Source organism: Callorhinchus milii, unplaced genomic scaffold (genome assembly GCF_018977255.1).
Source record: "Callorhinchus milii isolate IMCB2004 unplaced genomic scaffold, IMCB_Cmil_1.0 Scaffold105, whole genome shotgun sequence".
Taxonomy (NCBI): domain Eukaryota; kingdom Metazoa; phylum Chordata; class Chondrichthyes; order Chimaeriformes; family Callorhinchidae; genus Callorhinchus; species Callorhinchus milii.
In genome coordinates, this window is record NW_024704846.1 from 82,581 (window position 1) to 95,566 (window position 12,986).

The 12,986-nt window shown below is 42.5% G+C and overlaps 1 protein-coding gene across 3 annotated transcripts in view; it reads left to right on the forward strand.

The window, feature by feature from the left end:
* The window catches only part of LOC103190576 (phospholipase D1), a 33,054-nt gene extending 22,496 nt beyond the window's left edge, over window positions 1-10,558 (forward strand). For all 3 annotated transcript variants that reach the window (XM_007911410.2, XM_007911409.2, XM_007911411.2), the window contains 14 exons: window positions 532-610; window positions 1,806-1,916; window positions 2,947-3,135; window positions 3,427-3,607; window positions 3,699-3,817; window positions 4,535-4,648; window positions 4,739-4,843; window positions 5,013-5,101; window positions 5,845-5,958; window positions 6,726-6,775; window positions 7,361-7,495; window positions 7,782-7,935; window positions 8,096-8,213; window positions 8,782-10,558. In XM_007911410.2, coding sequence (XP_007909601.2) covers window positions 532-610; window positions 1,806-1,916; window positions 2,947-3,135; window positions 3,427-3,607; window positions 3,699-3,817; window positions 4,535-4,648; window positions 4,739-4,843; window positions 5,013-5,101; window positions 5,845-5,958; window positions 6,726-6,775; window positions 7,361-7,495; window positions 7,782-7,935; window positions 8,096-8,213; window positions 8,782-9,006 — 1,783 coding nt within the window. In that variant the 3' untranslated portion in view covers window positions 9,007-10,558. The remainder of the gene's footprint in view (window positions 1-531; window positions 611-1,805; window positions 1,917-2,946; window positions 3,136-3,426; window positions 3,608-3,698; window positions 3,818-4,534; window positions 4,649-4,738; window positions 4,844-5,012; window positions 5,102-5,844; window positions 5,959-6,725; window positions 6,776-7,360; window positions 7,496-7,781; window positions 7,936-8,095; window positions 8,214-8,781) is intronic.
* The last annotated feature ends 2,428 nt before the right edge of the window (window positions 10,559-12,986 follow it).

The window sequence follows — 12,986 nt, forward strand, 5'->3', positions numbered from 1 at the left end:
GTCAATTCTATGTTTGGTTTCCGTTTGTCTGGGGTGGAGTATTCTATCCCCAGAGACACGCAGACTGCACGTGTTTGTGGCACAAGGAGCTGGACTACCCACACTGCCTTGGCTTTTCCAGATAACGTTACAATTAAATCAGAAAAAAAGGGAATAATTAGCCCTGGTTTGAATTTGAACCCCTGCATAGAGAGATTACTGAATAGAGCCTCTCTTAAGAATATAAGAATTTGATGGACGAAAGAAGACCAAGGTCCATCCACTTCGGCTTCCGCCATCCTGGCAGTCACACGCACATGTTGGGTCCTAAATACTGTATCCCACGAAATTATTTCCTAAAAATAAATGATCTAATTTGCTTTTGAGAGTATCGACACTTTCTGCTTCCACCTTCTGTCTCCCTAGGGAGCCTGTTCCATATGTTTACTATTCGCTCGCTGAAGTAGTGTTTTGATAGATTTCTATCCTCTGCTATTGCTTTGATTATCGAGTTAAAGCAGTAAATAATACCAAGCTTCTGTTTTGTGGCAGGCTGAGCCCTGAAATCTACCTGAAAAGACCAGCAAAGGATGACTACTGGCAGCTGGATAATGTTCTGAAACGCAAAGCAGTACGTAACCAGTGAGCTGATCTCAGCCTTCATTTTATATCTACAACTAATAATGCGTGTTTAAAAATCAGGTCTGAGAATGAGAATCTAATAGAGTTTTCATTAATTGCACCATGGCATCCTTCATTCATAATGTGACCGTCTGCAGGTGGTAAATTGGTGCCAGAACAAGGGGGCATCTGTCCTTGGTTCTCTACTCTTTAATATTCACGTGCTCCCGCTCGGTGATATCATTACAGACATGGGGTTAACGTCCATATGTATGCGGGTGACATGCAACTCTATCTCTCTGCCTCCACCCTTGACTCCAGTCTGATGGATTGTCTGTCAGACATCAATTCCTGGATGAGAATCGATATTCTCCAGTTGAATGTTGACAAGACCGAGGCCCTCCTTTTTGGCTCCCATCAGCGTCTCCCTTACCGCCTTCAAGGCCCATCTGAAGATCTTCCTTTTTGACCGTGCCTTCGGTCACCCTTCTACCTCCACCTCACTTGACCTTCGCTCCTGTTGACTCCAACCCCCAGCTCGGGTGCAAACCTTTCCACTGTCCAACGCCTTGAGATGTCCTCCTGACATGAAAGACGCTGTATAAATGTAATTTGTTGTTGCTGCTGTAACTCTCTTCCCCATGTTTTAGAAATGTAATATAGAACTATAGTGAAGTATTTACCAAATGCCCTAGTGCCACCTAGTGGCAGAATTATGGAACTCCACCAATCTGCTTTGTTACATTGATAAGACGGTCCAATTTGTGCGCAGAAGATCTTGATCTCGTGTTCAATTGGGATACAAACTCTTCATTGGAGTCAATGTGGCAGAACTAGATCATGAACTTGTCACTTCTTGGGCCTATTTCTCTTCTTGATGCATCCACACTTTCAATATCAATTGAGAATACCTAGAGACTAGGTTGCCATGTTCTGTGCAGTACATTTTAGCACAACTCTCCCCCCTTCCTGGCATGTTTCTTACCAGTAAGAGTTGCCAAACGACACTGACAACTGGGATTTCCCATCTTTAATCTGGATCTTATGTGTATGTGTATGAATCTGTACATAATCTGACAGTTTATGTTCATTTTACCTCGGATTCTGAATCCAATTTAACGTCTTTTGGGTTAAAATGAACTGAATGAACTGCTTGATCCCTATTTAACGTACAGATAATGTTCTGCTTGTTTGTTTTTTCTCAGGAGCAGGGAGTGAAGATCTTTGTCTTGCTGTATAAAGAGGTGGAATTGGCACTAGGCATTAACAGTGACTATAGCAAGAGGACGTTGACATCTCTTCATTCGAATATAACGGTACAGGTTTTCATTTGTCTCAGTCTCAAATTGACAGCAACGTGCCCTGGCTCCACTTCACCTCTAGCGACAGATGTTAAGAGATTCATACAGGTTCAGAACATGTAATCTAATGCTCTTTCCTCTGCCAAACCCAGTTTGTTTGACCTATGATAACTGGTTTGAAACAACCCAAACTGGTACCTCATCATCATTATGCAAAGTGCAAGAATTAAAGAGTCTTTAAATCATAAATGAGAACCTGCTCGTTTGACATTTTTGAAGGTGGTGAATATGGGATCTGAAATAGCTTTCTATATCTTGGCTGGATCTGGCTGGATTCTGGTGTGCTCCACTCTGTCCACAGATTATTGGAAGATGTGAAATAAATGCCGATGAAGATGGTTTGGGAATTAAATCCTCTGAAATTCCTCCAATAAAACAGACTTAGTTACCATCACATTTCCCCACTCTGTCTACTCTCACTTTTTCTAAGTTTCCTTCTTCCACAAGCCTGTTCACCTAGCAGTAAGTAGGAACCCAATATCAAATGCAAGTATTATATAGTTAGTTCGCAATACAATATAATAAATATTTACAATTGCATAGTGTGTTACGTTGTGAGGACATCCCAATACTGATATAGCATCCAAGCCGGGAGTGTGAGCCGAGAGTGGGGAAGGGAAAGATAAAAATAATCCTTGCATTTGATATAGTGCCTCATCGCGTCCTTGAGACGTCTCAAAGAGTGCATTACAGAACATATTGTATAGTAATTGTACGTTTTGTGGGCATACCGCGGCAACCAATTACGCACCAGTGTCCCAAGGTGACTGAAGGGCAGTCAAAGAGGTCAGTCTTGAGTTGGACCTTGAACAACGGGAGGGAGGGAGGGAACGAGACGGAGCAGTTCCCGGGATGGAGTTCCAGAGGGTGAGGGCAGAAATGCATGAAGCAGGAAAGTTCCGAGGACTTGCCAACTTTGCCCCGTGTAATGCATTGTGTTCTTCACCCAAATGACTCAGCTTTTCTCCTTTCTTTCTTCGAGCAGGTGATGAGGCATCCAGATCACGTCTCCTCGACCGTACTGCTGTGGGCGCACCATGAGAAACTGGTGGTGATTGATCAGTCGGTAGCATTTCTCGGTGGAATTGACCTGGCGTACGGGCGGTTTGATGATCATGAGTATCGTATCACAGACTTGGAAAACCCAGATCAAGTCGATCACAAGTCCGAGCTGGTATATGATTCAAAAATTTTGAACAACAAGTGACATTTACACACAAAAACAGAGAGAGCTGGGAAAACTCAGCAGGTCAGGCAGCATCTATGGAGAAAGGAAAGTGAGTCAACATTTCGGGTCCACGACCCCTCGTCAGTGCCTTTCACTTTGGGAGGACGTCCCAAGGTGCTGGACATTCAGGGATATAGACCCGAGCAGGGTGCTGGGATCAGGAGCGGTGGAGGAAGGCAGGGAGGGTAATAAATCCAGTGTATAGGTGTTGTTCTTTTGTTCTTTTTTTCCTTCAAGATTCTTGATCACAACAACGCAGACCATTCAGAGAGGCATCAGGAAAGTGAGGACTTCAGCAATGAGAAGCCTAAGGAACATCTGCTTATTCCTGACCAAACAAACCAAAAGTTCTGGTTAGGAAAAGACTATTGCAACTTCATTCTGAAGGATTGGGTGCAATTGGACAAGCCTTTTGAGGGTAAGATAAAGCTCACTGATCTTGTGTCTTAACTGTCCAGCCTTTTATCTTTGAAACTCTGAAAGATTGATGTTTGTTATCTCCTCTGTAGACTTCATCGACCGATGCACGACTCCACGCATGCCATGGCGTGACATTGGCGTGGTGGTGCACGGCGGAGCGGCACGTGATGTAGCCCGGCACTTCATACAGCGATGGAACTTCACCAAGGTAGCATCTCAGGAACCAAAAGTTTCCACGATCCAAAGCTACATTCTTGTGCTTTGTATTACCATTTTTTTCCAGAAAAATATTGAAACTGCTGTTCATGCTTAGGACAATAATCAATTTGAATTGAATGCTGAATTTTTTATGACACGAGCAAGAAGGGATTGAGGGATATGTTGAGAAGATAATTGGGTACGGTTGAGAGCTAACAGACTTCTAATTTTCCTGAAATAGAAGCAATATAAAGGACATTGCGATCCATCTAACTGGTCTCAATAAATTTGAAGACTGTTAAAATAGGAGGTATTGCAATCGGTAGTTGTATAGGAGGTATTGCTCTAAGGCAGTGAGAGAAGAGGGTAAAGTTTCAGGCATATAAAGCACAAGTTTAGGAGACATCAGGAAGTACTCACTTCGATTGGCGAGCGTCAAGAACTGGAATGGGTTATCCAGAACAGACAACTGGAACTATTCTGGAAACATGACATTAAATAAATGAAATAGGCTTTGAGGAGCATTTTGTGGCTTTTTTTTTTTTTTGTTATTTCTATGTTGTTGGGACAGAATAGCATAGGTTTATTTTAGGTCTGACTCATTCTATACAACAGAGAGTGATCGATTAGGTAGGAAAAACTGACTCACTTTCATCCACTGCTTGAGGAAACCGTTCAACCGAGTTTTTTTTAAGTATATAGAAAACCAAATATTCTAATGTTTCAGATCGTGAAGGCAAAATACAAAGCTCCTCTCTTCCCCTACCTATTGCCAAGGTCTCACGATACTGCAGACAAGCTGCCGTTTGTCATTCCAGACTGTGTAACCTCTAATGTTCAGGTGAGTGGTAACTTGAGCTGTCGATGGCATTGTGTCAAATGCATTGTAACGCAGAAACCTTTAATCAGTTTGGATCAACGTTTCTTTCAGGTCCTCCGATCAGTTGAATGTTGGTCTGCTGGTTCATGTGAAAGTTCCATCTACAATGCTTATTTGCAAGTGATTCGTGACAGTGAACACTTCATATACATTGAGGTAAAAATGAACCAGTAAAAAGGCTTATAATTTGATCTTAACTTACATTTCTGCCATGTAAACTTTGTTTTGATCCAGTGTCAGCATCCTGAATTTACAACTTGTGCTAAACAACACTATGCAGATGTAGATTTAATCTCACGCAGTCATCTTCTTCGTTTTCTCTTAGAACCAGTTTTTCATCAGCTGTGCGGATGAACGAAATGTGTACAATCGGATTGGAGATGTTATTGTAGATAGGATTCTCAAAGCACACAAGTGAGTTGGTTTCAAAAGCATCTCCTAAGTTATCTGACTCCAAACTCCCAAGTTCAAAATAACTACTTTTGTGCCCAAACAATCCTGCCATTTCAATGCATGATTCAATGATGCGACAAAATTGATTTGAAAAGTCCCGGAATGGGGCCAAATGGGTTCATAAAACTGTCAAATTTATTCGATATAGTACCTCTTCCTATTCTCGATGTGAGACAACATAAAAAGACAATCCTTTTATCAACTCTGCTGATGCTAGTTCTGAGTAATTCAAGAGGAGGGTGTTCTGGTTCTCTTTCTCTCCCCCCCCCCCACCCACCCCCTCCCTCTTTCACGTCAGGAAGACGTCCAAATGCGCTGGAAAATGAGGAGTTTGCATCCGAGCTGAGGTTTGGGATCAGAGAGTGGGTGAGGTCAAGTTGACCAAAGGCACAGTCGAAAAGGAAGGTCTTGAGGTGGGTCCTTAAGGAGGCGAGGAAGGGGGCGAGGCTTAGGGTATCCAGGATGGAGTTTCAAAGGGGGCAGAAAAGCTGAAGGCCTGACCTGGAGCAGGCCAGTGCCCGCTGAGCAGAGGAATAATAATAATCCTTACATTTGATATAGCGCCTTATCACATTTTAAAATCCCCCAAACTAAATGTGATTCACAGATCAGACTCCTTTGTTGTTGGAGGAAGAAGATTTACGTTCATTAATGGTGCTTCATATTGCACACGTATTAATTAATCTTTTCATTTTTTTTCTCAGTGCGGGGAAGACATATCGTGTTTACATTCTCGTTCCGTTATTACCTGGATTTCAAGGCGACATAACAACTGGCGGGGGGAATTCAATCCAGACCATTCTGCACTTCACTTTCCGGTAAACCAATTCTCCTGAGATCACTGCGTTTGCAGATCTATGTTATGACAATAATGCTTGCATTTGATATAGCGCCTTATCACGTCTGCCTCTAAAATCTCAAATTTGGTAATAATAAAGGGACTAAAACCCCAGTCTACAATTACATTTATAGAGGGCCTTTCACGTCGGGAGGACGTCCCAAGGCGCTGAACAATCAGTGTTTCGGACCTGAGCTGGTGGTCGGGATCAGGGAGGATGGAGGGCGGAGGGGAAGTAGGGTGATCGAAGGCACAGTCAAAGAGGAGGATCTTGAGACAGGTCTTGAAGGAGGCAAGGGACGGGGCGAGGTGGAGGGACTATGGGATGGAGTTCCAGAGGGTGGGGGCAGAGTGGTTGAAGGCCTGTGGTGGGGTGGGCGAGGCAGAGACGTGAAGCAGCCTGGAATCCACTGAGCGGACAGACTGGGCAGGTTGGTAGGGGGTTAGGAAGTTGCAGATAGGGGGGAGCAAGGCCATGGGGGGGGGGGGGGGGGTTTGAAGGTGAGGACCAGGATCTTGAACTGTATCCTCTGTGTGATGGGAAGCCAGTGGAGTCGGGCGAGGATAGGGGTGATAGGGTCATGGAGCCTGGTGCGGGAGAGGACATGGGCTGCATAGTTCTGGCTGATCTGCAGCCGATGGAGGGAGGAGTCGGGGAGGCCGACAAGCAAGGAATTTCCATAGTCGAGCCTGGATGTTATAAATGCGTTTACTGCTAAATAACTCTTTCAATTTGTTTTAATCTAGCACCATGTGCAGAGGGGAGCATTCAATCATAGAACGCTTAAAACTCGACAGTAAGTGTTTCTAACGTTTTGTCTGTTTCTACAATTTGCTGCCTACTTATTGGATTCTGACTGGCTCTTCATTAAAGGAAACACTCTTCACTCTTCACCCAAAGCAGATGGGATTCAAATGGGATCTCAAAGTAGAGAAAGTCAGCTCTCTGGGCAAGGCTATCAATGCTTTTCTGTTGTTCAAAACCAGGCAGACGAGATTGCTCTTGAGTCAGGCAGGCTGTAAACTCAGCTGTAAGTAGAAATTCAAGATATAAAAGCTAGTTATTTCAGTTTCTCAGTTAGAAGGTTATAAAGACCTTTAATGGTGCAATTGGTGGGCATGTCAAGGTCAGGATCAGGTTTATTTTTGACATCATTTGAACAACTCTGTCCTTGCTCAGAAATACATTAAGGTGTGATGTTATTTACTTAGGAATCAAAGACTCGCATTTGCAATTCATTTTTTTGTGTGTTCAGTGAGTTGGATTTGCATTCGTTCCTTTAACCTCTGATAATTTAGGCACTCCTGGTCATTGAGCCAAGTGGGGTGAGGTGAAAAGAGAAGCTATCACACCCTTGTGTTATTTTTTTCTTGTTCCGCAGTGGGGGACGACTGGGTCAAATACATATCGTTTGCTGGGCTGAGGACCAACGCTGAGCTGGACAACAAATTGGTGACGGAACTAATCTACGTCCATAGCAAAATGCTGATTGCTGATGATAGACAAGTAATCATCGGTGAGTGTACCCTGAAGGTCCTTTTACAGTTTCAACAACAATAACAACAACAAATTACATTTGTATAGCTCCTTTCACGTTGGGAGGATGTCCCAAGGCGCTGGTAAGAATTTCTAGGTGGATTGTATTTAAATAGCATTATTTAATGTCACATTGTCACTTGCACGTCTAGAAGTAAGGCTGGGAACTGAAATTCACCTAAGTGTTCAAGCATTACTTTTCGTGTCTGGACTATACTTACTGTAATGTACAGTGAGTTTCGATGTCTTTCCTTCTCTCCCAACAGGTTCGGCCAACATCAATGACCGCAGCATGCTGGGGAAGCGTGACAGTGAGATGGCGGTTCTTGTTGAGGACACTGAGATGGTGACATCCATCATGGACGGTGAGGAGTATCAAGCAGGAAAGTTTGCCCTACGTCTCCGGCTCCAGTGTTTCAAGTACGTTAAATCCCTTGTGTCTGTTCTATGTGCCTCAATGAGAATTGTGGCTAATGTTAAAAGTGGGGTGATAGCAACAGTCTTGCCTCTCTCTTCAGTTTTCTGGTACTTTTGGAGTCAGTGGAACCATTTATCTTTTTCTTCTCTTCCTTGCATATAGGGTACAACTTGGAATACTTGATGAACACACTCCAGATATTCAGGATCCAGTGAGTGACCGATTTTTCCAGGAGATCTGGAATGCAACAGCCACGACAAATGCAGCTATTTATGATCAGGTGAGTTTGACCACAAGAGGAAGAAACCAAGTCATTGGAGTTTATCCCTCGACCCAAGTTAGATCAATATTACAAAATGAACATATTGATCTTTTCTTGGAAGTGCAAATTGATGCCCAAGTGAACTTCTGAATCCAATGATAATAATAATCCTTGCATTTGACATAGTGCCTTATCACGTCGTTGAGATGTCTCAAAGCACTTCACAGAATATATTCTAAAGTGAATTGACTGTATACTTTGTGGGCAAAATGTGGCAATCAATTGCACACAGCAGTGTCCTACAAACAGCCATGGATTGAGTGATTAGATTATTATTATTTGTGAAGGGAATAAATGGCTATAACCATTTCAACCGCATTTTTCCTTTTTTAAAGTATTTTTTAAAGTATTTTTTTACTTTAACCCCAAAACATTGTACAATGAGTTGATATCATGTGGCAAGTGATGATTATCCAGGAGAATGCATCAGTATCTTTTGGGCCATCTTAAATAGCTTTAGAAGCATTCTCAGGTACAGAATTGTTTGCAAATCCTTTGAACAAATGCTTTCCGTCTCTTCCCTTAGGTTTTTGGATGTCTTCCTTCCAACTCTGTTCGCAGTCTTAGCATGTTAAGAGACTTTGTGTCGACCCCGGTTCTTGCGGCTGAGGATCCTGAGCAAGCTCGGGAAAAGCTTAAAAGTATTAGAGGATTCTTGGTGCAGTACCCACTCTTCTTCTTGTGTGAAGAGTATCTTCTTCCCCCACTCAATAGTAAGGAGGGAATGATTCCTACGGAAGTTTGGACTTGATGAAAATGGTTTCCATTTAGCTGATGGCACAGCAAAAGGTCTCCCCCACCAGTAGTCTGGAGTTCTTACACCAGCAGCAAACTGCAAGTTTTTCAATTCTGAACTTCTTTGTTATTCCTGCATAGTGGTCCGTTTCAAGACTGTTTGAATGGCTTAAAACACTGATAGAATTAACTCGAATGGCTTCCGTTGTGAGGGATACTGATGCATTATTGCTGGACTATATGGACACTTTGTGAGAACAGGTGAGCCAAACAAATTTCAGCATGTCTTTAAGCCCATTCTGAAAACTTGGGAGATGATGAAAAAGACCTGAATGTATACTCTGACTAAATCCATAACTCTGGATTGCTTTCAGAGAGCAGTGCATGTTAATTATCCTCTTAATTTCTTTTCTGTTGTCTTTTGTGAAGTGTTGCACGTCCTGTGGTAGGAAGAAATCTACTCGTGCCCACCGCGGTCAAAGAGTTGGAGAAATAGTGTTACAGGGAATTCGTTTGGCCTATGTGTCAGAAATTGAGAAATTTGGAAAATTTTCTTTGGGAAGGAATCTGCTTCAAACAGAATAAGAAATAAGGACATTTCCTATAAATTTAACTGTGTGGGTGGGTGGAGGGAGTTGGGGGGAGCAGATTTGAAGGCCTGTTGACTTTATTGATTATCCACACTTCAGCTTTGAATGTCTTCGAACACGCATAGTTTAAATAACACTAGACTTAATGTAACTTTAGTTCCAATACAAAGCCCTCATGTGGTAATGGAAGGAGTTGGATCGGTTCACCGGTAGAGAAACTAGCACAGGATATATAGTGACCACTTTCTTGACGTAATTCCACTCGGCCACCAAGTCTACAAAGTCTGGAATCCATGAGGTTACAACAAAAAGATATCTTGATGACGTGATAAGGCGCTATATTAAATGTCAGGATGATTATTATTATAAAACAAATCAAACAATTTCAACTTACTGGAACAAATCAATATTTTTCTATTAAAAGTAATTGAGAGTGTAGTTAACTTTTTTTTGTATTCTTATTTTCCTCTATGGTAAAGCACCTGGGTAAATACCAGTAAATATCACCTTTAAATAAAGCTACTTGCAGTCTGCAGCCTATCTTTTTGTGTACCTGTTCCAGAAAAACATCTCCAGTTATAAGTTTCAGGAATAAGTTTCACAATTCAAAGAAGCGGGAGAGTTGGACAGATTAATCTCACAATGACTAAAATCAATTTATATTGCAGCATTCCATTTTATATATATATATTTACATATGCTTTTTGTATGCATGTTCTTATGGGGGAGGGGGGGGGGAGGAAGAGATATGAGTTATTGCTCTGAAGTCTCAAGACTAGAACTGATTCTGAAATGAAAAATAGCCTCTCTCCCCCACCCAGTTCAGATAGTACACTTATGCACAAGAATAAAAATTGCTTCCATAGTTTAATGCTGTAGAAGTTTCCAGATGTGTTTGCATGGTTTCCTTTCAGCAGCTCACACTGATAAATGTGATATTTTGTGATACTTATAATAAAATATGAATTTGGATTCTGATTCGGTGTCTGTTATTACACATTGTTTATTATTTTTATGTATTATGGAGCTTGTTCGTTACATACGTTTTAAGAATCTGAATATTCCTGTCAAAATTCAATGGTGGTACAAATAATTGTTCTTACAGATTTTTTCAAAATTCTGAACCTCTGGGAAAACATTGATGTACAATCTCCACATTGTAGATTAACACTCTTGAGAACCCTTCTCAATGTCCTCCTTCTGTTATAGAAATTGACAGCATTGAGAGAGGACAGTCAGCACACCATGCCTGCAAAAGGTGCAGAAATCCATCCTCATTAAAATAATCCATGTTAACTGACGGAATGAAACGGCAAAAGGTGTTTACTGCACAACATCAATGTTTACTGTGAAATGTTCTGTCTATAAATAGACTTGTAGCAGATTTTCTTCCTCTTGTGTGCGTTGAAAGTGAGTCAGTAATGGCGGCTGAGATGAATGGGCTGGGAATTATGGTTTGACGAGTACAGAAAAGCTGGTGATGTGTGATGGAATTGTGGAGTTTTCAGAGGGATTATTCCTTAAATAACCCACTTTTGAAATGTTACTGGGCTAATTTACAGTATTTGGAAAACTCACAAACCAGTGCTTTCCCAATTTTTCAATAATTTTCAATAATGGTAGCCCAGTTACTTTCCCTAGAGCAGGGTGGTCCAGCCGGCAGCCCCGTGGGCCGATTTCATCCGCCCCCACTCCTCCCTCCATTTCATCTGGCCCGCCCGCTTTCTCCATAAGCCGTAAATGTTATCTTTCTGGAAGGGAGGCACAAAAATATTGCTTATGCGGCCTGCAGATGTTCCTCAAATCGGGCATCCGACCCTCGGCAAGCCAAAAGGTTGGAGCAGCCTGCCCCAGAGTACCCCACGCATACACTGGGAATTGAACTCAGGTCTCTCGCTTGCAAAGCGAGTGGTTAGAGCACTCGCTTTGCAAGCGAGAGACCTGAGTTCAATTCCAGGCAGAGGGCGAAACCTTGGGCACGTTTCCTCACTCCACACACCTAATAATAATCCCTCCAAAAAAGCAAAACAATAATAAATTGGTCATTTTCAATCTACGACTGTTTGTGGGACATCGCTGTGCGCACTTGGCTTCCGCGTTCGCCCACAAATATACAGTCAATTCACTTTACAGTATATTCTGTGAAGCGCTTTGGGACGTCGAGAAGACGTGAAAAGCGCTGTATCAAATGCAAGGATTATTATTATTATAAGCCTTGGCTCTTGCCAACCTACGCATAATTAGGGAAGCAGGATGCATCCTTCCAGGGAGAGAGAGAGAGAGAGAGAGAGTGCGTATTCTATTCCAACAATCGATCTCTGGGATTTCCATGTGTAGGTGGGATGCATGGAGTTCTCAGCTTGGTTTGGAGACTCTTAAGCAACGGTGATGGGCTTCCATGCGTGTCAGACACCCGGTCGGCCCCCTTTAAATCCTGCCGAGAAATATACCTGGGGAGGTGGGGCGGAGCATGATGACCTTCAATTTTTGCATAGCTTCCCCGGAAGCCGGCATTTCAGACGGATAGTTGTAGCTCTCGCCCACTAGATGGTGGTCCAAGCACACGCTTTATAATTCGATGCTGCTTGCTGAATGCAGGCAAGAAAGTTGCACCAGAAATCGAGCGGTTTTAAACAGACAACAACAACTTGCATTTATATAGATGGCGCCCTTCACGGGGCGTGGGGGGCGGGTAGCTGCCCCGAAGCGCTCGACAGCGGCCAGGCAACCCAGCTCACCTTTTTGGGGGGTCAGAAACCCGCTGACCCCCCCAAAAATAATGATTTTACGGGTGAAAGCTGCACAGCGACGCTGTAGGAATATTCCGAAGGTCACCGCGGGGGGAACTCTGCCTTACGGTTAACGTCTCAAAGCAAAGAAATTTCAAGCGAGAGGATCCGGGTTTGATTCCCGGGCGGGTTGGGGCGAAACCTTCGGTAAGTTTCCTTACACCACAGGAGGAACTCGTTGTCAAGTCACTTTCCGGGAGTAATAATCCCTTCAAAGAAAATGTGGTCACTCGATCCACGACTGTTTGTGGGACATCGTTGTGTGCAATTGACAGCCGTGAAGTACAGTGACTGTATATTTTGTGCTACGGTGTTGTTGAGGGAATAAATTCACTCACTTGAAGGAATAAGTAATAATAATCCCTAATAGTAACAATATTATTACTGTTATAAGTTCACTCACTTGAGGGAATAAGTAATAAATTCACTCACTTGAAGGGAATAAGTAATAAGTTCACTCACTTGAAGGAAATAAGTAATAAATTCACTCACTTGAAGGGAATAAGTAATAAATTCATAAAGAAGGAAATGAGTAATAAATTGACTCACTTGAAGAAATTAAGTAATAAGTTCACTTATTTGAAGGAATCAGTAATAAATTCACTCACTTGAAGGAA